At 44.9% G+C, this 25981-nt stretch overlaps 1 protein-coding gene across 1 annotated transcript in view; it reads left to right on the forward strand.

Moving 5' to 3' along the window:
- The window catches only part of GEMIN2 (gem nuclear organelle associated protein 2), a 148812-nt gene that overhangs the window by 20839 nt on the left and 101992 nt on the right, over positions 1 to 25981 (forward strand). Inside the window, exons 2-4 of the mRNA XM_069208611.1 lie at positions 2232 to 2316; positions 7284 to 7373; positions 9167 to 9226. Of these exons, the coding sequence (XP_069064712.1) occupies positions 2232 to 2316; positions 7284 to 7373; positions 9167 to 9226 (235 nt within the window). The remainder of the gene's footprint in view (positions 1 to 2231; positions 2317 to 7283; positions 7374 to 9166; positions 9227 to 25981) is intronic.

The following is a 25981-nucleotide window of genomic DNA, read 5'->3' on the forward strand; positions in this document are numbered from 1 at the left end:
GTTGCGTTGGAGCTTGTCTAGCATTTTCAGGAATATCAATGGCAGCAGCCATTTTTGTTTAGAAAACGGAACACCAAAAATGGGGAGTAAAGTCCTTTTTATGAGTTTGAGCTCGAACAACCTACAGCTTAATCAGGTAACACCTTTTCAGCTGACGAGGAATTTCCCAAAGACCACGGACGTCTCCGTATAATAGTACTTAGCGTACCTGTTGTCTGTGAGACAGTGATAGTCGGGGTATCCGTAAATTAGTGCCTAAACACCATTGTTGGTGGCGCCATGTCGTAGTTTGGACTCTTGCTCTAGGCAAGACTGCTGGTTAAAGGACAGTACTTTTGTTTGTAGATGACTATGCCTATCCTACAACAAATCGCAACTGTTATCCCAACCTTTCCGGCTTACTAGCAGTACCTCACCAGAAACACAACAGTAAAAAGATGATTTGTGGCAGCCTTTACGAATGGACTCGAAAATAAGATTTCTCAGGGAGTGTTGTGGTTAAACAGAGATTACCCCATCCTCACAGATATATCATGTCTCATACAAACACAGGCAATGACAAAGATGCAGTAAAGTTTCAATAATTTTTATTTAACGCAACTGCAATTTGTGATAAATTGCATGGGCTGCAACGATTAGGGTAATGAATAATGCAAGGAACAGAATTGTGAAGACGAGAGTCAGTATTACAAAGACCCCCACCATCTTGCAATGCATGTAAAAGACATACAGGATGTAATATGCCCTAATACCCTAATGTGATGGGCCTAACCTCCTACCTAAAGGAGAGCTGGGTTTGCTAAACCTAATCTGCCAATGCCAGGTCCATGAGAGGAGCCCCCAACCCTCGTTACCTTGGAATGAGGTCTCTATCTCAGACTCCACAGGGACACGAAGACTGGGTCAGCGTCAAGACTACGTGCAGCATCGATATCGGCGATGGTGGTGATGCCCTCTGGTCGGAATCCCTCTGATTATCGGTCTAAAGTGCGATGTATTTATACAGATCTACCAGGACCCCTGACGTAGGTGTGTTTCCAAACAATAGATAACAGACATGCTTGGGACGGCAATTATAATAAACAATCCCTCGGAAGTATAAAGTCCCTAAGTGTGAACACCTACTGTTTGTTTGTTTTTTCTGCATGATCTTGACGCCTTAGCGCGGTGGCACTGATAACGCAATACATAACAAGTGGCCTAACTATAAACAAGGCAGTCATCTTAGATGAATTAAATAATTAAATGGCTGAGGCAGAGCAAGCTAAGTAGGTTAAAAGTCACTAGGTGACAGGGGCACGAGTCTGAAGCCAGAGGCTAAGCTAACTCCTGTTATCCCATTAAAACAAACTAGGATTCACTACATATCTACACACACACGCATATACTTTTAGTAAAATCATATGTTCTTTGCTAACACCAGCCCTAAAAATGTAAAAGAAAAGTCAAAACGAAGTGCAGTGTAAAATCATAATAGAAATTCAGGAGATGTTAGAAGGCAGATAAAAAAAGAGATGGATCTGGTGAGGTAAAACTGTAGGCAAGGAGGTAGAATGCTAGAGGGGGTGGAGTAGAGAGGCATACATGTCTTCATACTTTATTTCTTATTAGAAATTCATCACGAAATTCCCATTTATACTTTAGTTGTTCTGGAATCAGGTTGTGTTTTTTGCGTGCCTGTTCATTATATGTTTTAGAAGTGTGCCATGTTAGGTATTGTTGTATAAGGATTTATCAGGTGCATTAAAACCCTGCAGTGTATGGTGCTAGGATTTGCTATGTTGTACATTTCTGACAATTATATTTTTGACTAGCGATTTGAACAGAAATCCAATATGAGTGTGAAGATAGTTCACTAGAAGAAAGCTGGTTTCTTCTTTGCCATATTTGTGGTAGGAAATATACTAGATTGAAATGAAATTGTATAGAATGAAGTTAGTTGTGTATCACATTTAGTACATGAAATGTGTGATCTATATCCGTTTGAAAAGTTTGTGAACTGAAGATGTGTAAGATAACCTCCCTGCGCACGACTTTGTCCTGGCCTCGTTAGCAGATGAAATGAAAATGTTTGCCTATTAAAAAGCCTCTTTTCTGATTATATGTTTTCTGGAATACCATTGTGCGTAGCTGGTGTGCCATTCTTTTCTTTATAACAAGTTAAAAAATTGTTTGGCTCAAGGATGCTACAAACATGCATGAAAATAATGAAGTATTTCAATCCTTTGTAGGATTGAAGCAGCCCAATGCCCAGATGTGGTTGTGGCACAGATAGACCCAAAGAAACTGAGAAAGAAGCAAACTGTGAACGTTTCGGTAATGGTTTTTGTTTGTTTCTGGGTTTTTATTTTTAATTTTTAATTTAGAACTTTCAATTCTAGTCGTGCAAAATAGAAATTGTGTGCACTGTATGCTGGTGAAGTTCTAGTTTAATAGTGAAATTTGTATTAGTTTGCTAAACTACTCCCAGGTACAAAAGTGGCATCCTTTTTATTCTGCTATTTATTTGCTCACTAGGCTTTCCTGCATTTCCCATTGCATTCTGCAATACAAATGCAGGACGCTCCAAATGTTCTGAGGTCAAACTGACGCATAAGTAAACTTAGTGGTATTTAAGTAGTGGAAAGTCCTAACGATTCAATGTATTAACTAAATCGGCAACAACATAGTGGGGAGCCACGAGTTGAATTATAGAGTGACATTTTTGTAAGAAGCTTGCCTCATATATCCGACTTTAAACACCTGTGTGCTTTGCAACATAAAACACAAACAGTTATTAAAACTATTACCTAAAATGCATTGCGTGCAAAAATGTTACAATTTGCATACATAACCTATTGTTCTGAAACTTTGGGTCGGCCACAGTGTGAAATTACCTGTTTTCACAGTTAAATAGTAATTTTGTCAGGCAGTAAATAAGTCAGGTGTAAAAGCCAGTGGCTTAATGCTTTGATTCAGATATGAAAAATGCACAGCTTGCATGTTTTAGGAGTGTGTTTGCTTTGTTTTGAGAGCCTCCTTATGTTATAAGTTTGGCTTGGAACTGCTTAGAAATACCATTCTTATGATATTGTATTAATTATTGAAAAATAACTGTTTGGCAAACTTACAATTGTAGTACAAATGTCAGAAATGTTGATAATTTATTCTAATTACCAAACTGGTCTGCTGATTTTAGCTACTTGTTGTAGAATACGTGCAGTAAGTTATAATTGGGTTCCTTCTTACTCCTGCCAGCCAGGTAAGGTGCGGAGGAGGAGTGCCTGCATAATTATCTCCCAGGAACAATGAACCTCCTTTGACCAGATTTGACAGCCTTCTGACACACAGAGAAGCATTGCTCAATGGTCAGAAGCCGTCCGCTTTCACACAAAGAATGACTGGAGGGGAGTTTGATCAGAGACTCCCTTCCCCTTGATTAATGTTAAAAACCGCTTTGGATTTTTCAGGGGTGGTAGTTTGAAACTTGACAGGGGCAGGGTCCCAGAAAAGTAGTCCTTTGTTGTAGCCTCAAGCTATGGCATTGGGAGATAGGAAGAAGTGTGATGATCCTTAATCAAGAAAGTGAGAACATAATGTTTCTCCCTCTCACATTTTCTCACTCATCATGTGCGAATCATGTAACACGCGTGCTGGCTGTAGGGAGATTTTCAGTCCGACTCAAGCCCACCTCAGAAGATATTGCTCACCAGCACTGATTTGTTTAGCACAGGCTAATGGGGTGTTGTGACTGCCCTAGATATGGGCCGAAGTGACACCACGGAGGTGATCTTTGTCACTTGAATCCATTCCCTGACAGACGCCAGTCAAATACATAAACTGTTTTTCCCCCCTCCCCCCCCCAAACAAAAAAGCACATGTATGGTACATGGCTTGACAGTCTTTGGCTGTCATCAAGCATAATTGCGGGTTTAAAGATATATATTATAGGAATAATAACGGACTTCAGTCTCAAATTACAGAATGCTCAAGGAAATTCTGAATAGTGGTTTACCCTGTTGATGTAGGCAAGCAGACTAACATCGGTCCTTGCTCTTCTTATCATTTCTTGCCCTTCACTTAGCTGTTGTCTCTTTTATTTTCTGTTCCTGTTCTCCGCCTTCTCCATTTTCAGTCAGGCCTCTTCTCCCAGGTTTTCCTAGAAGCCATATCTTGTATCTTTTATGTCCCCTCAACCATTTACCCTTTTTTTTCCTTTGCTCGTCTTATGTTATTTTCTTCCACTCAGTTTTTTTTTTATATACCACCCTTTCCTCGTGTCTCCATCCTTCTTTCACTTCACTTGGCCTATCTCTTGCCTTTTCTCCTCTGCAGCCTTTCCACCCCTTTTGTTTGTCCCTCCCAGCCCCCAGCTCCTTCTTTCTTCCGTCTCGCTGTTATCCTGGCTCATTTGTTCCATGTCCTTCTGCAATCCACTGGTATACTTGGGGCCTGCTTTCACATAAATGTACAGTTAAAACAACTAATGAAAAGTGTACAGACTGTCTCGCTACTGATAGGTTCGTGCAGAAAGCAAAACGCATGTTAGCTGCTGCATAAAAACAACAGTTCCCTTGCCATCTCTGCTTCTAACAGACAGTACCGCTGAAAGGGGCCATCTCTTAATTGGGGCAATAGGTGCTCTGCATCGGCTTGCTGATGCTGCAGAGCAGAAAGACAACCTGACCCTCAGCATAGATCAATTTTTGAGGATCGGCAGGACTCCCGATACTTGGTTATATAATGCAAGCTGCAGGTTGCTCTCTTCAAATACTCAACACCTTTGCATACTTTGAAGCTGGCTTCTGTACTTTTACAGGGGTGGTGCGCACCAAGCAAAACATACGATTGTACATCGAAGTCTCCTTCTCCTGGTGCTTAGACTGGAATGTGTCTCCCAGAAATACTCTGGGTGGGAGGAGAACACAATTTCAATTATTAAGGTGGAGATGTTTAACGTTGTTTGCTCTGGTCTCCCCATAAACAATGTCTTTTTTTGTGGGGGGGTCGTGGTAGTGGTATGTTTTTAAATATTGACACCAGGCATGAGATTTGGTACAGGAAACTTTGTCAGCTTTAAATTTCATCTTGTTGGTTGTTCATTCCACTTTCCCTCCAAAAGATATTCCACCAAAAAAGCAGCTATCTCATTTGTAGATGAGTTTGATTTTACAGAAAATTATGTAGCATAAGAAGGGGTGGCACAGTTTCACTAGTTGACATAGAGGTAAACTGCATGGTAGTTGGTGCTTGATACTTAGTGGTAAGGAAGGGGCGGAACAGGACCACTTTTTTTAAGTGATCCCCTAGTTATTTTGGGCAGGGCTCTGCTGCTAGGGATTTGACATCACCTCACACCGGTCGTGTGGCTGTGCAAGCCATCTTTAAACATAGAGGGGGTTGTTTGAACGCTGTCTGCACAGCCACAGCCCTCCCTATTGCAAATTCTCAATCCTACAACTAAGTCTTGCTCCTGTTGTATGTATACATCAAGGATTGGCTTTCTGTAAATATTTAGAACTGAAGTGAATCTTTTGTGTCTGCAGTTGCTCTCTGATTGCATCCTTTTCTGTTTAGTTTTGAGTACTTTTTAATGAAGATGGTGCATACTTTTCCCTTTTTAGATTCTGGAATCCTTGCGAACTTTCTGATACTTTTTAGTTGTAAAGTCCTGAACACTTGGTTACAAATAGAAGTTCATAAAGGGCTATTAAGTCAAACCCTGTTGCAAGCTGCACTATATTTAGGTTTAAACCATTTTTATTAGTCAAACAAGTAAAACAAAGCACAGGTTATGTATTCAACCACAAACTGTACTTAATTAGTATTAAAAAACCTATATTACTGTATACGGAGCTACAGTGTTCCAGAAGAGCTTCCAGGCACAAGAAAGGGGACTGCAGAGAAACGGTCAAAATATCTTCATAAAAGTCTACAAGTTGCCAGACTTTCCGTAGACACCCTTCTCCAAACTTAACACTGTAACTTAGGCCTAGAGTAATAACTCAAGTGCAGCAGTCATCTGTCTCCCTTGTTCATTCGTCTGTAGAAGGATCTGTCTGCTTTCACCTACAAAAACACACATCTCATGCTCTAGAGGTCGTTTTTAGTACATTTGGGAATATAGCTGAATTCAAAGTGCCTTTTGTGCACAGCTCTATTTAAATCTCCATCGGCTTTTTTCCTGGCAAAGGTAGCGAGGAACATCTCCAGAAACAACAGAAGTGGCTTCACCTTGTGGATATTTGCTAATGACTAAATGACCACCCGAGATCCTCCAAAATGAAAGTAGATGTACTTCAGCCTCAAGGGTAACGTGTAGCCACATGACTCATGGCTTCCCTTTTCCCTGGAACTCCAAATGTCACCCATCAATTTATCCATTGATGCACTCAGTGAATCTGTATCAAGTGACTTGGCTGTGCCCAGACCGATGTTTCTCACCCCTTCTCAAATTGCCTAGGATTGCTGTCCTGCGATCTAGCTCAACCACACCTTTTAATTGTGTAGGGCCTGCATATATGCATGTTTTCCAGTGGCATATTGTTTTCATGCCCTTTACCTACCAAAGCCTGGATGGATGGTAGAACTCACTGACTTGTGTTCTACTTTTAGAACTCACACACTAAGAACAGGTCTCCTGAGACCACACAGTCTGTCACCCCGAGCCACTTCACTCCCCCTTTTCCCAAGAAGAACCACTGATTGGGGCTGTGGTTCATCTGTGGGCATGAAAAAAAAGATTGTCTGCACCCATACCCACTCATCTGCCTGTTCTTTGATGTTCATATGGTACAATGGAACACATGGCACCAACAGTCAAAAGAATTAAAAAGGACCCGATTCTTCGCTGCACTAAAGCCAACAAGGGGCTGCCTCCCCACCATCTGCCTTTTGGGGATTTTATTTCCATAGCCTCCAAGAAGCAATACAATGAAGAGCTGTATGTGCAGGTTTAGGAACTGGTAGTCCGTGGGAGTATTGGGACCCACGGCCATCTTGGATCTCCACCTGCACTATTTTTAAGGAAAACCTTGCCTGGCATGAGATTAAGATCAGATGCTCAGTTAAGTAATTTCTAACACATGTATTCTTATTTACAACATTGTTCGATTTTCACTTAATGCTCTAAATCTGTGTTTTGTAGCATAGAGGAGATTTAGTAGCCAAAATGTTTAATTTCCAGCTTTCCCTTAAACAGATTTCTCTAAGCTATAGATATTCTCTAATGTAATTCTCTGATTAATAAAAGAAAGCATTGCTATGACTCTCTTGACAAACCATTTGTAACCTCTGTTGTGTAGCTTTCTGGATGCCAGCCGGCCCCTGAAGGATATTGCCCAAGTTTGAAATGGCAGCATCAGCAAGTGGCTCAGTTTTCAGCTGTTCGCCAGGTAAGAATGAACATTTTTACATTTCCACACTAGTAACTGGTGAGGGTAACCTGCCACCTTCATTGCCTCCCTACTAAAAGTAATGATAGGGTTAACTGGATCTAAGGCTATTACAAATGCAGTTGAGGGGAAACACAGTGGTGTTATTTAGCCTCCTGTTTTTCTGTAGACTTGATATAGTACATGGAGAGTATAAGAAATGAATCTGCACTAACAATAATCGCGAAGGAGCATGCCTGGCAGGAAATGGGGGGGGGGGGGCTACCATGGTAGAGAATTCTGACCGCTGGTGGCTCTGTGTACTCTCTTTACCGAGGTTAGCAGACATCCTGTTACTTATGAAGAAGCCTGGGCCCACTGCCTTTGATGTTTGTATAAACTTTGTGAACATGGTGACCCAGCAATGGAGTTTAAAGTAGTTAAATCATTTATGGATTCGTTTTACCTACTGTAGTGAAATGTGTTTTTGACCACTGACTTTGTGTTGCACCACTTTGCACCTGGATTAGCTGTCTAGTATTCACCAATTGCAGAGTACATTTTGTATTCAGTTTAACTCCCTATTGACTTTATCATAGCTTTAGACACTTCTGTTATAACGTGCCCATATTTTTCCCCATTATAAATTGTGGCTTCATTATTTGCTTTGCATAATCATAACTACATATATTTGCTGTGTACATTGCAGTTGAGAATCATTTTAGTATATTTTCTTTTCATTGCTGTGACTATTTTTAAATGTGTGCTTTTAACATGCTAACCTCCATTTTAGGAACCTCGTGGTGGAATAATAATGTGTCTTCTTTGAACTGAGAAGTGCATTCCAGAGATTTTTGTTAGCTCGTTCATTAGTAAAAGCAAAACACCTACCTAACAAAAGCAGGATTACTGAAATCTTGAAAACTGTTTTTCAGTTTCTTGTTTTCCTTTTGATGCATTTTGTATAATGATTTATTTTGTGGTTTTAGTCTGTTTTTATACTACTGCTGCTACTACTACTACTACTACTTCTACTAGTCCCTTCATTTTTTGCCAGTTTTAAAAAAGCATAAAGTGTCTGGTATGATCATTTTGGTCTCAGCGCTGCAATAATAGCAGTTGTTCACTGCACTTTATTTTGATTATCACTGCAACTTAACTTCATGCCCATAATTCCCCTTATTACAGGCAGATAGTTGTTGGCTTGATTTTTTTTTTTTTTCTTGTTTTTTTAAATAAATAATCTTAAGATCGATCATGCCAACGGCTAGTACATTAGACTGCCATTCTGACCATTGCACCAGCTCTGGTCAGTCCAAACTGGAGGATGTGCTTCTTGTCTTTGGTCGGACAAAACTACCATGTGTTCACTGTCTGCCGCTTGCCAGCAGACAGGATTTTTTTTAAAGCACTTCACTTATCAATGTCCTATTGACATGCATATGCCATCAAATAAATGGGAATGCTGTAAAATCGTGGTAGTGGTACGAGTGCTTGCATGATTTTGATCCACCCTAGGCTCAAAACAGATCTGCTTCAGTTGAAACCTTTATATGGAAGACAGGTCTTCCAATGAAAATGTTTCTGCCACTGTATGAGTGTGAGTTTGGTATGGCAATAAAGATTTGCCTCTTTCCTTAATAGACTGCTAATTTTACTGTAGCATACTCTTTTGATGTTGATCTTGGTGTGTAGAAATGCAAATATGAGCTACTATAGCAGCCAAAGTGCAAATGTTTGTGGTGAGTGGAGGGAATTAAAAACGCTTTATAGAGTTGTCCAATGTGAATCTGTTTTGTTTTTCCATAACACAGAGTTTGCATAAACACAGAAGTCATTGGAAGTCGCAACCTTTGGATAGCAATGTGGCAATGGTATGTATAAGCTTGTTGTGTTACAATGCATTGTTATAAGACATTGCCAGACTGGCTTGCTTTTATGTATAAATCCTCCATTGTGTATAATAAACGTGCTTACTAAAACACACGTTGTTCATGACAAACGCTTAAATACCTATCCTTCACAAAACATTATTTTGCTATAAAATCATATGACACCCGTTGAATGTTCTCTGCGAAACACTTGACTTATTTGCATTTACAACCCCTGTTTGATGACTTGAGTGGCCTAAAATTGTCAACTGTTATCACCCATTTATCTGGTCTAATATAAGTTCAGGCACTGAAAAGCAAGATGGAGAGCTCTCTGTTTGACCTCGATAAGAGGCATATTATTTGACTCCTTTGTAGCTTACTCTTTTCACACCTGTATCATGCACTGCAGATGAAGGTATGAAAGGGTGCTCTTTCATCAGAAGCCTGGATATCCAAGCCCCGATTTCCTTATCAACAAAACAAAAAAATAAGTGGACCCTTTATCTTAGTTGAACTGCAACCTAATGTGAAGGTGTCGGTCCCTGCTTCTGCTGCAAGTATTGTTGCACTTGTTGTACTCCCTCCCCCAGATGACCCATAGACGGAGAGTGCCCATGCTCCTGCTGTTTATCTTCGTTGTGTCACCTTCTGGTTGAATGTCCTGACCTACGTGTGAGTGGTTGTTTCATTTGAGAAATTTCAGTGACTGTATTGCAGCCCTTCTTTCTCTGCTCTGTTTCTCATACCACCATTCTGCCTGGTCACATTACAAGCAATATTTTTAGCTCCTTGGTCAACAATTACTCTGCATCTCTTATTGGAGACTCTTGTTTGACATCCATTTGGCGTCAGACTTCTTAAACTGACTTCTATCTGTGGGTATGCTGTTGACTGAATTTGTGCTGTAGCGGTGCGATCTGTTCAGCATCTACGTAGGAGCTGCCAGTGTTTCCTGTAAGGTGTGTGTGCGCACGCACACAAACTTCCCGTAGCGCGCAATCTCTAATGTGAAGCGCGCACACTTCATACAGAAACCATTTTGAGCTGCTGTTTTTCTAAAAACACAAGCAGTACAATAACACTCATGTTGAAAATGCACAGGGAGAAGTGGCGGCGCTTTCAGTAGAAGAGCAGACCAATGTGGTAAAGGACAGCAGTAGTTTAGCATTTCTCTTCCATGGCAGTGCCTGGGGCTGCAGAGGGTCAAAAGTTGCAAAGCAAGTGTGTAGGACGTTGGCTCTGTATGTGCTATTTCAAAGTAAGGAATAGCATGCACAGAGTCCAAGGGTTCCCCTTAGAGGTAAGATAGTGGCAAAAAGAGATAATACTAATGCTCTATTTTGTGGTAGTGTGGTCGAGCAGTAGGCTTATCCAAGGAGTAGTGTTAAGCATTTGTTGTACATACACATAGACAATAAATGAGGTACACACACTCAGAGACAAATCCAGCCAATAGGTTTTTATATAGAAAAATATCTTTTCTTAGTTTATTTTAAGAACCGCAGGTTCAAATTCTACATGTAATATCTCATTCGAAAGGTATTGCAGGTAAGTACTTTAGGAACTTCAAATCATCAAAATTGCATGTATACTTTTCAAGTTATTCACAAATAGCTGTTTTAAAAGTGGACACAGTGCAATTTTCACAGTTCCTAGGGGAGGTAAGTATTTGTTAGGTTAACCAGGTAAGTAAGACACTTACAGGGCTCAGTTCTTGGTCCAAGGTAGCCCACCGTTGGGGGTTCAGAGCAACCCCAAAGTCACCACACCAGCAGCTCAGGGCCAGTCAGGTGTAGAGTTCAAAGTGGTGCCCAAAACACATAGGCTAGAATGGAGAGAAGGGGGTGCCCCGGTTCCGGTCTGCTTGCAGGTAAGTACCCGCGTCGTCGGAGGGCAGACCAGGGGGGTTTTGTAGGGCACCGGGGGGGACACAAGCCCACACAGAAATTTCACCCTCAGCGGCGCGGGGGCGGCCGGGTGCAGTGTAGAAACAAGCGTCGGGTTCGCAGTGTTAGTCTATGAGAGATCTCGGGATCTCTTCAGTGCTGCAGGCAGGCAAGGGGGGGGTTCCTCGGGGAAACCTCCACTTGGTCAAGGGAGAGGGACTCCTGGGGGTCACTCCTCCAGTGAAAGTCCGGTCCTTCAGGTCCTGGGGGCTGCGGGTGCAGGGTCTCTCCCAGGTGTCGGGACTTAGGATTCAAAGTTTCGCGGTCAGAGGAAGCCTCGGGATTCCCTCTGCAGGCGGCGCTGTGGGGGCTCAGGGGGGACAGGTTTTGGTACTCACAGTATCAGAGTAGTCCTGGGGTCCCTCCTGAGGTGTCGGGTCTCCACCAGCCGAGTCGGGGTCGCCGGGTGCAGTGTTGCAAGTCTCACGCTTCTTGCGGGGAGCTTGCAGGGTTCTTTAAAGCTGCTGGAAACAAAGTTGCAGCCTTTCTTGGAGCAGGTCCGCTGTCCTCGGGAGGTTCTTGTCTTTTCGAAGCAGGGGCAGTCCTCAGAGGATGTCGAGGTCGCTGGTCCCTTCGGAAGGCGTCGCTGGAGCAGGATCTTTGGAAGGCAGGAGACAGGCCGGTGAGTTTCTGGAGCCAAGGCAGTTGTCGTCTTCTGGTCTTCCGCTGCAGGGGTTTTCAGCTGGGCAGTCCTTCTTCTTGTAGTTGCAGGAATCTAATTTTCTATGGTTCAGGGTAGCCCTTAAATACTAAATTTAAGGGCGTGTTTAGGTCTGGGGGGTGAGTAGCCAATGGCTACTAGCCCTGAGGGTGGGTACACCCTCTTTGTGCCTCCTCCCAAGGGGAGGGGGTCACAATCCTAACCCTATTGGGGGAATCCTCCATCTGCAAGATGGAGGATTTCTAAAAGTTAGAGTCACTTCAGCTCAGGACACCTTAGGGGCTGTCCTGACTGGCCAGTGACTCCTCCTTGTTTTTCTCATTATTTTCTCCGGCCTTGCCGCCAAAAGTGGGGCCTGGCCGGAGGGGGCGGGCAACTCCACTAGCTGGAGTGTCCTGCTGGGTTGGTACAAAGGAGGTGAGCCTTTGAGGCTCACCGCCAGGTGTGACAATTCCTGCCTGGGGGAGGTGTTAGCATCTCCACCCAGTGCAGGCTTTGTTACTGGCCTCAGAGTGACAAAGGCACTCTCCCCATGGGGCCAGCAATATGTCTCGGTTTGTGGCAGGCGGCTAAAACTAGTCAGCCTACACAGATAGTCGGTTAAGTTTCAGGGGGCACCTCTAAGGTGCCCTCTGGGGTGTATTTTACAATAAAATGTACACTGGCATCAGTGTGCATTTATTGTGCTGAGAAGTTTGATACCAAACTTCCCAGTTTTCAGTGTAGCCATTATGGTGCTGTGGAGTTCGTGTTTGACAGACTCCCAGACCATATACTCTTATGGCTACCCTGCACTTACAATGTCTAAGGTTTTGTTTAGACACTGTAGGGGTACCATGCTCATGCACTGGTACCCTCACCTATGGTATAGTGCACCCTGCCTTAGGGCTGTAAGGCCTGCTAGAGGGGTGTCTTACCTATACTGCATAGGCAGTGAGAGGCTGGCATGGCACCCTGAGGGGAGTGCCATGTCGACTTACTCGTTTTGTCCTCACTAGCACACACAAGCTGGCAAGCAGAGTGTCTGTGCTGAGTGAGAGGTCTCCAGGGTGGCATAAGACATGCTGCAGCCCTTAGAGACCTTCCTTGGCATCAGGGCCCTTGGTACTAGAAGTACCAGTTACAAGGGACTTATCTGGATGCCAGGGTCTGTCAATTGTGGATACAAAAGTACAGGTTAGGGAAAGAACACTGGTGCTGGGGCCTGGTTAGCAGGCCTCAGCACACTTTCAATTGTAAACATAGCATCAGCAAAGGCAAAAAGTCAGGGGGCAACCATGCCAAGGAGGCATTTCCTTACACAACCCCCCCCCAAACGAAAGAGGATGAGACTAACCTTTCCCAAGAGAGTCTTCATTTTCTAAGTGGAAGAACCTGGAAAGGCCATCTGCATTGGCATGGGCAGTCCCAGGTCTGTGTTCCACTATAAAGTCCATTCCCTGTAGGGAGATGGACCACCTCAACAGTTTAGGATTTTCACCTTTCATTTGCATCAGCCATTTGAGAGGTCTGTGGTCAGTTTGAACTAGGAAGTGAGTCCCAAAGAGGTATGGTCTCAGCTTCTTCAGGGACCAAACCACAGCAAAGGCCTCCCTCTCAATGGCACTCCAACGCTGCTCCCTGGGGAGTAACCTCCTGCTAATGAAAGCAACAGGCTGGTCAAGGCCATCATCATTTGTTTGGGACAAAACTGCCCCTATCCCATGTTCAGAGGCATCAGTCTGCACAATGAACTGCTTAGAATAATCTGGAGCTTTGAGAACTGGTGCTGAGCACATTGCTTGTTTCAGGGTGTCAAAAGCCTGTTGGCATTCCACAGTCCAGTTCACTTTCTTGGGCATTTTCTTGGAGGTGAGTTCAGTGAGGGCTGTCACAATGGATCCATATCCCTTCACAAACCTCCTGTAATACCCAGTCAAGCCAAGGAATGCCCTGACTTGAGTCTGGGTTTTTGGAGCTACCCAGTCCAGAATAGTCTGGATCTTGGGTTGGAGTGGCTGAACTTGGCCTCCACCTACAAGGTGTCCCAAGTAAACCACAGTTCCCTGCCCTATCTGGCATTTGGATGCCTTGATAGAGAGGCCTGCGGATTGCAGAGCCTTCAAAACCTTCTTCAGGTGGACCAGGTGATCCTGCCAGGTGGAGCTAAAGACAGCAATATCATCAAGATAAGCTGTGCTAAAGGACTCCAAGCCAGCAAGGACTTGATTCACCAACCTTTGGAAGGTGGCAGGGGCATTCTTTAAACCAAAGGGCATAACAGTAAACTGATAATGCCCATCAGGTGTGGAGAATGCTGTTTTCTCTTTTGCTCCAGGTGCCATTTTTATTTGCCAGTACCCTGCTGTCAAGTCAAAGGTACTTAAGAATTTGGCAGCACCTAATTTATCTATGAGCTCATCAGCTCTTGGAATTGGATGAGCATCTGTCTTGGTGACAGAATTGAGCCCTCTGTAGTCCACACAAAACCTCATCTCTTTCTTTCCATCTTTGGTGTGAGGTTTGGGGACTAAGACCACTGGGCTAGCCCAGGGGCTGTCAGAGCGCTCAATTACTCCCAATTCCAGCATCTTGTGGACTTCCACCTTGATGCTTTCCTTAACATGGTCAGACTGTCTAAAGATTTTGTTTTTGACAGGCATGCTGTCTCCTGTGTCCACATCATGGGTACACAGGTGTGTCTGACCAGGGGTTAAGGAGAAGAGTTCAGGAAACTGTTGTAGGACTCTCCTACAATCAGCTTGCTGTTGGCCAGAGAGGGTGTCTGAGTAGATCACTCCATCTACTGTGCCATCTTTTGGGTCTGATGACAGAAGATCAGGGAGAGGTTCACTCTCTGCCTCCTGATCCTCATCTGTTACCATCAACAGATTCACATCAGCCCTGTCATGGAAGAGTTTAAGGCGGTTTACATGGATCACCCTCTTGGGGCTCCTGCTTGTGCCCAGGTCCACCAGGTAGGTGACCTGACTCTTCCTCTCTAGCACTGGGTAAGGGCCACTCCATTTGTCCTGGAGTGCCCTGGGAGCCACAGGCTCCAGAACCCAGACTTTCTGCCCTGGTTGGAACTCAACCAGTGCAGCCTTTTGGTCATACCAAAACTTCTGGAGCTGTTGGCTGGCCTCAAGGTTTTTGGTTGCCTTTTCCATGTACTCTGCCATTCTAGAGCGAAGGCCAAGTACATAGTCCACTATGTCCTGTTTAGGCTCATGGAGAGGTCTCTCCCAGCCTTCTTTAACAAGGGCAAGTGGTCCCCTTACAGGATGACCAAACAGAAGTTCAAAGGGTGAGAATCCTACTCCCTTCTGTGGCACCTCTCTGTAAGCGAAAAGCAGACATGGCAAGAGGACATCCCATCTCCTTTTGAGTTTTTCTGGGAGCCCCATGATCATGCCTTTTAATGTCTTGTTGAATCTCTCAACCAAGCCATTAGTTTGTGGATGGTATGGTGTAGTGAATTTATAAGTCACTCCACACTCATTCCACATGTGCTTTAGGTATGCTGACATGAAGTTGGTACCTCTGTCAGACACCACCTCCTTAGGGAAACCCACTCTGGTAAAGATACCAATGAGGGCCTTGGCTACTGCAGGGGCAGTAGTCGACCTAAGGGGAATAGCTTCAGGATATCTGGTAGCATGATCCACTACTACCAGGATATACATATTTCCTGAGGCTGTGGGAGGTTCTAGTGGACCAACTATGTCCACACCCACTCTTTCAAAGGGAACCCCCACCACTGGAAGTGGAATGAGGGGGGCCTTTGGATGTCCACCTGTCTTACCACTGGCTTGACAGGTGGGGCAGGAGAGGCAAAACTCCTTAACCATGTTGGACATATTGGGCCAGTAGAAGTGGTTGACTAACCTCTCCCACGTCTTGGTTTGTCCCAAATGTCCAGCAAGGGGAATGTCATGGGCCAATGTTAGGATGAACTTCCTGAACAGCTGAGGCACTACCACTCTCCTAGTGGCACCAGGTTTGGGGTCTCTGGCCTCAGTGTACAGGAGTCCATCTTCCCAATAGACCCTATGTGTTCCATTTTTCTTGCCTTTGGACTCTTCAGCAGCTTGCTGCCTAAGGCCTTCAAGAGAGGGACAGGTTTCTTGTCCCTTACACAGCTCCTCCCTTGAGGGTCCCCCTGGGCCCAAGAGCTCAACCTGGTAAGGTTCAAGCTCCAAAGGCTCAGTTCCCTCAGAGGGCAGAACTTCTTCCTGAGAAGAGAGGTTCCCTTTCTTTGGCTGTGTTGTAGTTGGTTTCCCAACTGACTTTCCTGTTCTCTTGGTAGGCTGGGCCATTCTTCCAGACTCCAGCTCTACTTGTTCACCCTGTGCCTTGCATTGTGCTCTTGTTTTCACACACACCAGTTCAGGGATACCCAGCATTGCTGCATGGGTTTTTAGTTCTACCTCAGCCCATGCTGAGGACTCCAGGTCATTTCCAAGCAGACAGTCCACTGGGATATTTGAGGAGACCACCACCTGTTTCAGGCCCTTGACCCCTCCCCATTCTAAAGTAACCATTGCCATGGGATGTACTTTTCTCTGATTGTCTGCGTTGGTGACTGTGTAAGTTTTTCCAGTCAGGTATTGGCCAGGGGAAACCAGTTTCTCTGTCACCATGGTGACACTGGCACCTGTATCCCTCAGGCCCTCTATTCTAGTCCCATTAATTAAGAGTTGCTGTCTGTATTTTTGCATGTTAGGCGGCCAGACAGCTAATGTGGCTAAATCCACCCCACCCTCAGAAACTAGAGTAGCTTCAGTGTGGACCCTGATTTGCTCTGGGCACACTGTTGATCCCACTTGGAGACTAGCCATACCAGTGTTACCTGGATGGGAGTTTGGAGTGGAACCTTTCTTGGGACAGGCCTTGTCTCCAGTTTGGTGTCCATGCTGTTTACAGCTATGACACCAGGCCTTTTTGGGATCAAAGTTTTTACCCTTGTACCCATTGTTTTGTGAAGAGGCTCTGGGCCCACCCTCCTGTGCAGGTTTTTGGGGGCCTGTAGAAGACTCTTTACTATTTTTAGTTTTGGTTGTCTCATCACCCTTCCCCTGGGGAGTCTTTGTGACCCCTTTCTTTTGGTCACCCCCTGTTGAAGTCTTGGACACCCTTGTCTTGACCCAATGGTCCGCCTTCTTTCCCAATTCTTGGGGAGAAATTGGTCCTAGGTCTACCAGATGCTGATGCAGTTTATCATTGAAACAATTACTCAATAGGTGTTCTTTCACAAATAAATTGTACAGCCCATCATAATTACTTACACCACTGCCTTGAATCCAACCATCTAGTGTTTTCACTGAGTAGTCAACAAAGTCAACCCAGGTCTGGCTCGAGGATTTTTGAGCCCCCCTGAACCTAATCCTGTACTCCTCAGTGGAGAATCCAAAGCCCTCAATCAGGGTACCCTTCATGAGGTCATAAGATTCTGCATCTTTTCCAGAGAGTGTGAGGAGTCTATCCCTACACTTTCCAGTGAACATTTCCCAAAGGAGAGCACCCCAGTGAGATCTGTTCACTTTTCTGGTTACACAAGCCCTCTCAAAAGCTGTGAACCACTTGGTGATGTCATCACCATCTTCAAATTTTGTCACAATCCCTTTGGGGATTTTTAACATGTCAGGAGAATCTCTGACCCTATTTATATTGCTGCCACCATTGATGGGTCCTAGGCCCATCTCTTGTCTTTCCCTTTCTATGGCTAGGAGCTGTCTCTCTAAAGCCAATCTTTTGGCCATCCTGGCTAACAGGAGGTCATCTTCACTGAGAGCATCCTCAGTGATTTCAGAAATGTGGGACCCTCCTGTGAGGGACTCACTATTTCTGACTAACACAGTTGGAGACAGGACTTGAGGGGTCCTGTTCTCCCTATTTAGGACTGGAGGAGTGACATTGGCCTCCAAGTCACTAATTTCTTCCTCTGTGATGTCATCATCAGAGGGGTTGGCTTTTTCAAACTCTGCCAACAGCTCCTGGAGCTGAAATTTGGTAGGTCTGGAGCCAATGGTTATTTTTTTGATATTACAGAGAGACCTTAGCTCCCTCATCTTAAGATGGAGGTAAGGTGTGGTGTCGAGTTCCACCACCTGCATCTCTGTATCAGACATTATTCTGCTAAGAGTTGGAATACTTTTGAAAGAATCTAAAACTGTTTCTAGAATCTAATTTCAAACTTTTAACAAACTTTTAAACTCTAAAAGACAATGCTAAACAGGGACTTAACACACAAGGCCCTAGCAGGACTTTTAAGAATTTAGAAAAATTTCAAATTGCAAAAATGAATTTCTAATGACAATTTTGGAATTTGTCGTGTGATCAGGTATTGGCTGAGTAGTCCAGCAAATGCAAAGTCTTGTACCCCACCGCTGATCCACCAATGTAGGACGTTGGCTCTGTATGTGCTATTTCAAAGTAAGGAATAGCATGCACAGAGTCCAAGGGTTCCCCTTAGAGGTAAGATAGTGGCAAAAAGAGATAATACTAATGCTCTATTTTGTGGTAGTGTGGTCGAGCAGTAGGCTTATCCAAGGAGTAGTGTTAAGCATTTGTTGTACATACACATAGACAATAAATGAGGTACACACACTCAGAGACAAATCCAGCCAATAGGTTTTTATATAGAAAAATATCTTTTCTTAGTTTATTTTAAGAACCGCAGGTTCAAATTCTACATGTAATATCTCATTCGAAAGGTATTGCAGGTAAGTACTTTAGGAACTTCAAATCATCAAAATTGCATGTATACTTTTCAAGTTATTCACAAATAGCTGTTTTAAAAGTGGACACAGTGCAATTTTCACAGTTCCTAGGGGAGGTAAGTATTTGTTAGGTTAACCAGGTAAGTAAGACACTTACAGGGCTCAGTTCTTGGTCCAAGGTAGCCCACCGTTGGGGGTTCAGAGCAACCCCAAAGTCACCACACCAGCAGCTCAGGGCCAGTCAGGTGTAGAGTTCAAAGTGGTGCCCAAAACACATAGGCTAGAATGGAGAGAAGGGGGTGCCCCGGTTCCGGTCTGCTTGCAGGTAAGTACCCGCGTCGTCGGAGGGCAGACCAGGGGGGTTTTGTAGGGCACCGGGGGGGACACAAGCCCACACAGAAATTTCACCCTCAGCGGCGCGGGGGCGGCCGGGTGCAGTGTAGAAACAAGCGTCGGGTTCGCAGTGTTAGTCTATGAGAGATCTCGGGATCTCTTCAGCGCTGCAGGCAGGCAAGGGGGGGGTTCCTCGGGGAAACCTCCACTTGGTCAAGGGAGAGGGACTCCTGGGGGTCACTCCTCCAGTGAAAGTCCGGTCCTTCAGGTCCTGGGGGCTGCGGGTGCAGGGTCTCTCCCAGGTGTCGGGACTTAGGATTCAAAGAGTCGCGGTCAGGGGAAGCCTCGGGATTCCCTCTGCAGGCGGCGCTGTGGGGGCTCAGGGGGGACAGGTTTTGGTACTCACAGTATCAGAGTAGTCCTGGGGTCCCTCCTGAGGTGTCGGGTCTCCACCAGCCGAGTCGGGGTCGCCGGGTGCAGTGTTGCAAGTCTCACGCTTCTTGCGGGGAGCTTGCAGGGTTCTTTAAAGCTGCTGGAAACAAAGTTGCAGCCTTTCTTGGAGCAGGTCCGCTGTCCTCGGGAGGTTCTTGTCTTTTCGAAGCAGGGGCAGTCCTCAGAGGATGTCGAGGTCGCTGGTCCCTTCGGAAGGCGTCGCTGGAGCAGGATCTTTGGAAGGCAGGAGACAGGCCGGTGAGTTTCTGGAGCCAAGGCAGTTGTCGTCTTCTGGTCTTCCGCTGCAGGGGTTTTCAGCTGGGCAGTCCTTCTTCTTGTAGTTGCAGGAATCTAATTTTCTATGGTTCAGGGTAGCCCTTAAATACTAAATTTAAGGGCGTGTTTAGGTCTGGGGGGTGAGTAGCCAATGGCTACTAGCCCTGAGGGTGGGTACACCCTCTTTGTGCCTCCTCCCAAGGGGAGGGGGTCACAATCCTAACCCTATTGGGGGAATCCTCCATCTGCAAGATGGAGGATTTCTAAAAGTTAGAGTCACTTCAGCTCAGGACACCTTAGGGGCTGTCCTGACTGGCCAGTGACTCCTCCTTGTTTTTCTCATTATTTTCTCCGGCCTTGCCGCCAAAAGTGGGGCCTGGCCGGAGGGGGCGGGCAACTCCACTAGCTGGAGTGTCCTGCTGGGTTGGCACAAAGGAGGTGAGCCTTTGAGGCTCACCGCCAGGTGTGACAATTCCTGCCTGGGGGAGGTGTTAGCATCTCCACCCAGTGCAGGCTTTGTTACTGGCCTCAGAGTGACAAAGGCACTCTCCCCATGGGGCCAGCAACATGTCTCGGTTTGTGGCAGGCGGCTAAAACTAGTCAGCCTACACAGATAGTCGGTTAAGTTTCAGGGGGCACCTCTAAGGTGCCCTCTGGGGTGTATTTTACAATAAAATGTACACTGGCATCAGTGTGCATTTATTGTGCTGAGAAGTTTGATACCAAACTTCCCAGTTTTCAGTGTAGCCATTATGGTGCTGTGGAGTTCGTGTTTGACAGACTCCCAGACCATATACTCTTATGGCTACCCTGCACTTACAATGTCTAAGGTTTTGTTTAGACACTGTAGGGGTACCATGCTCATGCACTGGTACCCTCACCTATGGTATAGTGCACCCTGCCTTAGGGCTGTAAGGCCTGCTAGAGGGGTGTCTTACCTATACTGCATAGGCAGTGAGAGGCTGGCATGGCACCCTGAGGGGAGTGCCATGTCGACTTACTCGTTTTGTCCTCACTAGCACACACAAGCTGGCAAGCAGAGTGTCTGTGCTGAGTGAGAGGTCTCCAGGGTGGCATAAGACATGCTGCAGCCCTTAGAGACCTTCCTTGGCATCAGGGCCCTTGGTACTAGAAGTACCAGTTACAAGGGACTTATCTGGATGCCAGGGTCTGTCAATTGTGGATACAAAAGTACAGGTTAGGGAAAGAACACTGGTGCTGGGGCCTGGTTAGCAGGCCTCAGCACACTTTCAATTGTAAACATAGCATCAGCAAAGGCAAAAAGTCAGGGGGCAACCATGCCAAGGAGGCATTTCCTTACAAAGTGGCAGCAGCACATGCCACTTGCTGCATTAATGTTAGAGATAGGCAGCGGGGGATACATGGGTACACAGGCGGTAGCAGCGGCGCCTCTAAAGAATATTCTTTCTACGGCAGTGGACTAATTGGCATTATTCAGTGTATGGGCATGACGCTCGTCATTGCCTCGGTATGTGCTCATGATAGCAGCACTTATTTTTTTGAGGGATGTTTTACATCTAGCAAGGTCTTGGTTATTGTTAGACTTTTCATCCTTGGCGTGGTCTCCCTTAACTTTTTGGCTCTATTCCCCAGGTTGTTGATGGGTGCGGGACTCTGATTTTATTGTTTTTGTTACTCTGGGCACTTTACCACTGCAAACCAGTGCTAAAGTGCAAGTGCTCCTGTTTAAAATGTGTACGTAATTGATTCTCCATGATTGGCATATTTGTTTTACTGTTAAGTCCCTAGTAAAGTGCGCTAGAGGTGCCCAGGGCCTGTAAATCAAATGTTACTAGTGGGCCTGCAGCACTGGTTGTGCCACCCACACAAGTAACCCTGTAATCATGTCTCACACCTGCCAAGGCAGTGTCTGTGTCTGTATTTTTACTCTGTAAATTCGACTTGTCAAGTATACCCACTTGCCAGGCCTAAACCTTCCCTTTTCTTACATGTAAGGCACCCCTAAGGTAGGCCCTAGGTAGCCCCAAGGGCAGGGTGCAGTGTATGGATAAGGTAGGACATATAGTAATGTGGTTTATATGTCCTGACAGTGAAATACTGCCAACTTCGTTTTTCACTGTTGCAAGGCCTGTCTCTCTCCTAGGATAACATGGGGGCTACCTTTAAATATGATTAAAGTGTAGATTCCCCTAGAGAGTAGATGGACATGTGGAGTTTGGGGTCCCTGAACTCCCAATTTAAAAATACATCTTTTAGTAAAGTTGATTTTGAGATTGTGCGTTTGAAAATGCCACTTTTAGAAAGTGAGCATTTTCTTGCTTAAACCATTCTGTGACTCTGCCGTGTTTGTGGATTCCCTGTCTGGGTCAGTTTGACAGTTGGGTTGTTTTTCACCTCACACCAGACAGTGACACAAAGGGGGCTGGGGTGTAACCTGCATTTCCTGATTAGCCATCTCTGCTAGGAGGGAGGGGTGGAGTGGTCACTCATCTGAAAGGACTGTGCCTGCCTCTGACAATGCCGGCTCCAACCCCCTGCTGTGTGTCTGATGACTTGCCTGGGCAAGGCAGGATTTAACAAGTAGGTGTGAGTCCCCTTTGAAGAAAGGTGACTTCAAAGACTAAAATGGATATAAGAAGGGCACCCATATCTACAGACTTTAGAAACACTTCTGGAACCAAGAGGAACCTCTGCCTGGAGAAGAGCTGATAGCTGAGGAAGAAGTGCTGCCCTGCCTGTGACTGTGCTTTGTGGAGCTTTCCTGCAGTGCTGCTTCTGCCAGAGTAAGAGGGCCGCCGCTGCTGAATCCGGTAACGCCGCCTGCACCTGACGCCGTGACCTTCGCTGGAACACGACACTCTTCGCAGGCCCGTCGCTGCAGCAGCCCCGCTGAAGTCCGCGACTCCGTGGAAGTCGCCGCACCACGTCGTGACTGACGCCGCTTGAAGTGCACGGATTCAACGTTTTTCACAGACGCCGCGATTCCTGACTTCACGCCTCGGCTTGTTTTCACTCTACACCAAAGGTACTGTACTTGGGGGTCTACACGACTCCGTGTCCGGCGCCGCTGGTGTTGGCTTGTTGGGAACGACTCCGTCACGACGCCGTGTTAACATCTCATTGAAGCATTTTTGTTTCTAAGCGCTATTTTTGAGTTTAATCTTTAAAAATTCATAACTTGACTTGTGTATGTCGGATTTTTGTAGTTTTGGTCTTGTTTTGTTTAGATAAATATTTCCTATTTTTCTAAACCGGTGTTGTGTCATTTTGTAGTGTTTTCATTAAGTTACTGTGTGTGTTGGTACAAATACTTTACACCTAACGCTCTGAAGTTAAGCCTACTGCTCTGCCAAGCTACCAAGGGGGTAAGCAGGGGTTAGCTGAGGGTGATTCTCTTTTACCCTGACTAGAGTGAGGGTCCTTGCTTGAACAGGGGGTAACCTGACTGTCAACCAAAGACCCCATTTCTAACAGTTATAATGTTTGTTTTTTAAGTCCCTGCACAGGGCATTTTCTTGTGTTTGCTACGGGCAGTTGTTGCTGAAGGGATTGCTTCTGCTCTTATTGGGCAACCCATTTTCACTTCTGGGGCTGATAATAAACAAAAGATAAAGATGAACCAGCTCACTCTCTCTGCATCAGTGCAAAGGCCCAGCTGGCTAATTTATTTTTTAGCTCGCTCGTGTAGGAACTGAGTGCTGAAATGTTAAGCAGTAAACCATGCATCAGAAAAAATATAATGAAGTCACATTAAATTCAAAAAGCACCTTTGTCTAACATGCAGTACTTTGATATTAATAGGTCACATTATATCACTGCACTAAGATGCACTTATTAAGTCACAGTTCTCAAACATGAACTTAGAACCATTCCTACCCTGCCCTCCTAACAATGCTGCCTTCAGCTGAGAGGCAAGCAAGTTGCCATGTGCACCATGTATGTGGCCCATATACGTATAGACAGTGCACCATTATAGTCTATTAAATAAAAAACAAGCCTCGTATAAACACCTCCTATTCTGAACTCATGCGTTTGAAGCTACTTTCTTATGTGCATAATTTCTACGTTGCTTATGAAGCCCTGGACAGACGGGTATACTGTTTCTTTCCATGTTTCCATCTCATTTGTACCAGTTTGTATTGAAAGGGAAACATAAAATATCTCAGATTGTTAAATATATTGTTAATGTTGTTATTACCATTATCCTAGAATGCTAGTGGAATTTACTGGGATGGACAGCACCAGTGGCATAGCTAGTATGGCATAAGACCTAGTGCAAGGAAGAAAATGGGCCCCTTGGCTGCTGTTTGCACTGTAAAATACATAAAAAATCTACTTTTAGTAGGTCCGTCAGCTCTCCATGCCCCATTGTCACAGCACGTGGTGCCGCAATGAAAGATATGCATCTGGACAGCACTAATTGTAGCATTTTCTTTTGAGGGCACCTGTTCACTGTTTTCATGTACTGTGCATGAGCTGCTGCTAATACCAGCAGTGTAGCTACCATTCGTTCAGTAGGTTCAGTGGCACTAGGGCTCATTGAATTGTGTAAATTGTAGGAGTAGTTGTAACTCACATAATTTGCTATAACAGAATTACAGCAAAATTACACAAGATCACGCAGAATTATACAAGAAGTGTAACCCAGGATTTAGCACTATTTTCTTAGCAGAAAAAATGCACCCTTGTGTCCAGAATGGACCTGCAGATGTAATTTGCACTAAGAAATTATGCTAAATGCACCAGAACATGAACAGCAGTGTGAGCAGCTACTCACACTCGCTAAAGGTGCTTTTGAGATAGGATTTTTCTACCAACGTACTCCCACCATTTATTGCTATTTTCTTAACACATAATGCACTCTTTCATCCAAAATGGATCACAGGATGCATTTTGCAGTAAGAAAACAGCACTAAATGCAAAAACCCATGCACACCAGCAGGAGCTTCCCCAAAAATGTGTTTCTGTGTCCATTTTACCTTAAATTACTCTTAATTATTCAGTTATGCCTGCTCAAATAATTATCGGTAATTCCAGATCACAACAGTAATGCAGAATTTCTAAAATTACTCTTATTACACCAGCATAATTAAAATTTTGCCCAGGCCTAGTAAATTTGTGTATTTTACTATCCAAACTGCAGTTAAAGGGGCAACTTTCTTTACGTGCACCAGGGCCCGTGGCATCTTTGCTACAATACTTGCTGTTACCAATCTGCATCGTTGTTGTTCTAAACAATAAGCTTAAGCCTGCACTACTTGCCACTTCTTGCATTACATGCATGGTAATTTTCTTGGTGCACGCAGCCTTGGCTGCAGTGCACGTGAGACCTCACACTTCTGCACACAGAGGAAAAAAATTGGAGAGAACATTGGTAGCGGCCTGCTATCTTTTTTTTTGGGTCCGTGCTGCAGCATCTGCATTTCCAACATCTGGACCGAATGCTCCATAATAAAGAACAGTGTGAAGTGAAGCAGTGCCTTTTGGTCCCTGCATGGCCTCCTGCTCCATGCTGTGCCCCTTGGTGAAACTCCACATTTAGTAAAAGATCAATGCAGGTCCATATGTTTTTCATCTTCCACTACCTGATATGCTTGCCACCTTTATTCCAAGGTACAGCTTATTTGGTGGAAGGGGCTTCCCATTGTTCCCATGCAGCCTCAGACAATGCCTGGTGTTCAGTCTCATATGCTGCATGGCTCTGATTCCCAATTCCTCCCATCACTTGATGGAATATTGCAGATGAGAAATTACTGCCACTTCTCACACAACCCCTTCCTCCCACCATTGACCGCTCCCCGAGGCCTACATTTCTGCTGATCTCCGAGTTCCAGCTCTTTTCCCCACAGCCTAGTGTGCACCCACTTAGTATTTAAAGTTCTTCTGACCCATGTGATGACCAGTACTTCACTCGATACTATGTTTGCTTGGTCTAGTTTGCTCTTGCCACTTTTCTATTGAATTGATCACCTGTAAGCCAACCTTACTATCACTTCCTTTATTGCTTCTCTTTCCAAGTCTGATTTTTTGTGTGTGGAGTATACAGGTCCACATTCTGTGGACCTTCTCATAACCGATGTGTAGGAAATTGGGATACTTGTTGATGGGGGGTGGGGGGGGATGAGACCCTACTCAAGCAGCAACCACAATTCTTGTCAGGCAGAAACTCAAGCAAACCACAGATTGACCTGTGCTTAACCTTCTGGTGGCTTGGCACAAAAACAGTCAGGCTTAACTTGGATGCAGTGTGAAAAGTATTTATGCAGTACTTCAAACAGTAATGAAGTGAAAACACAACACAAGTAATTAAAAATAAAAAAAAATACATAGTACCATTTAATAAACTATTTGAGGCCAAAACGAGTCAAATCAGTAGAACCAGAGGTGTGCAATTATAAAGATTTAAGTGAAAACAGTGCTGAGA

Source organism: Pleurodeles waltl, chromosome 9, assembly GCF_031143425.1.
Source record: "Pleurodeles waltl isolate 20211129_DDA chromosome 9, aPleWal1.hap1.20221129, whole genome shotgun sequence".
NCBI lineage: Eukaryota > Metazoa > Chordata > Amphibia > Caudata > Salamandridae > Pleurodeles > Pleurodeles waltl.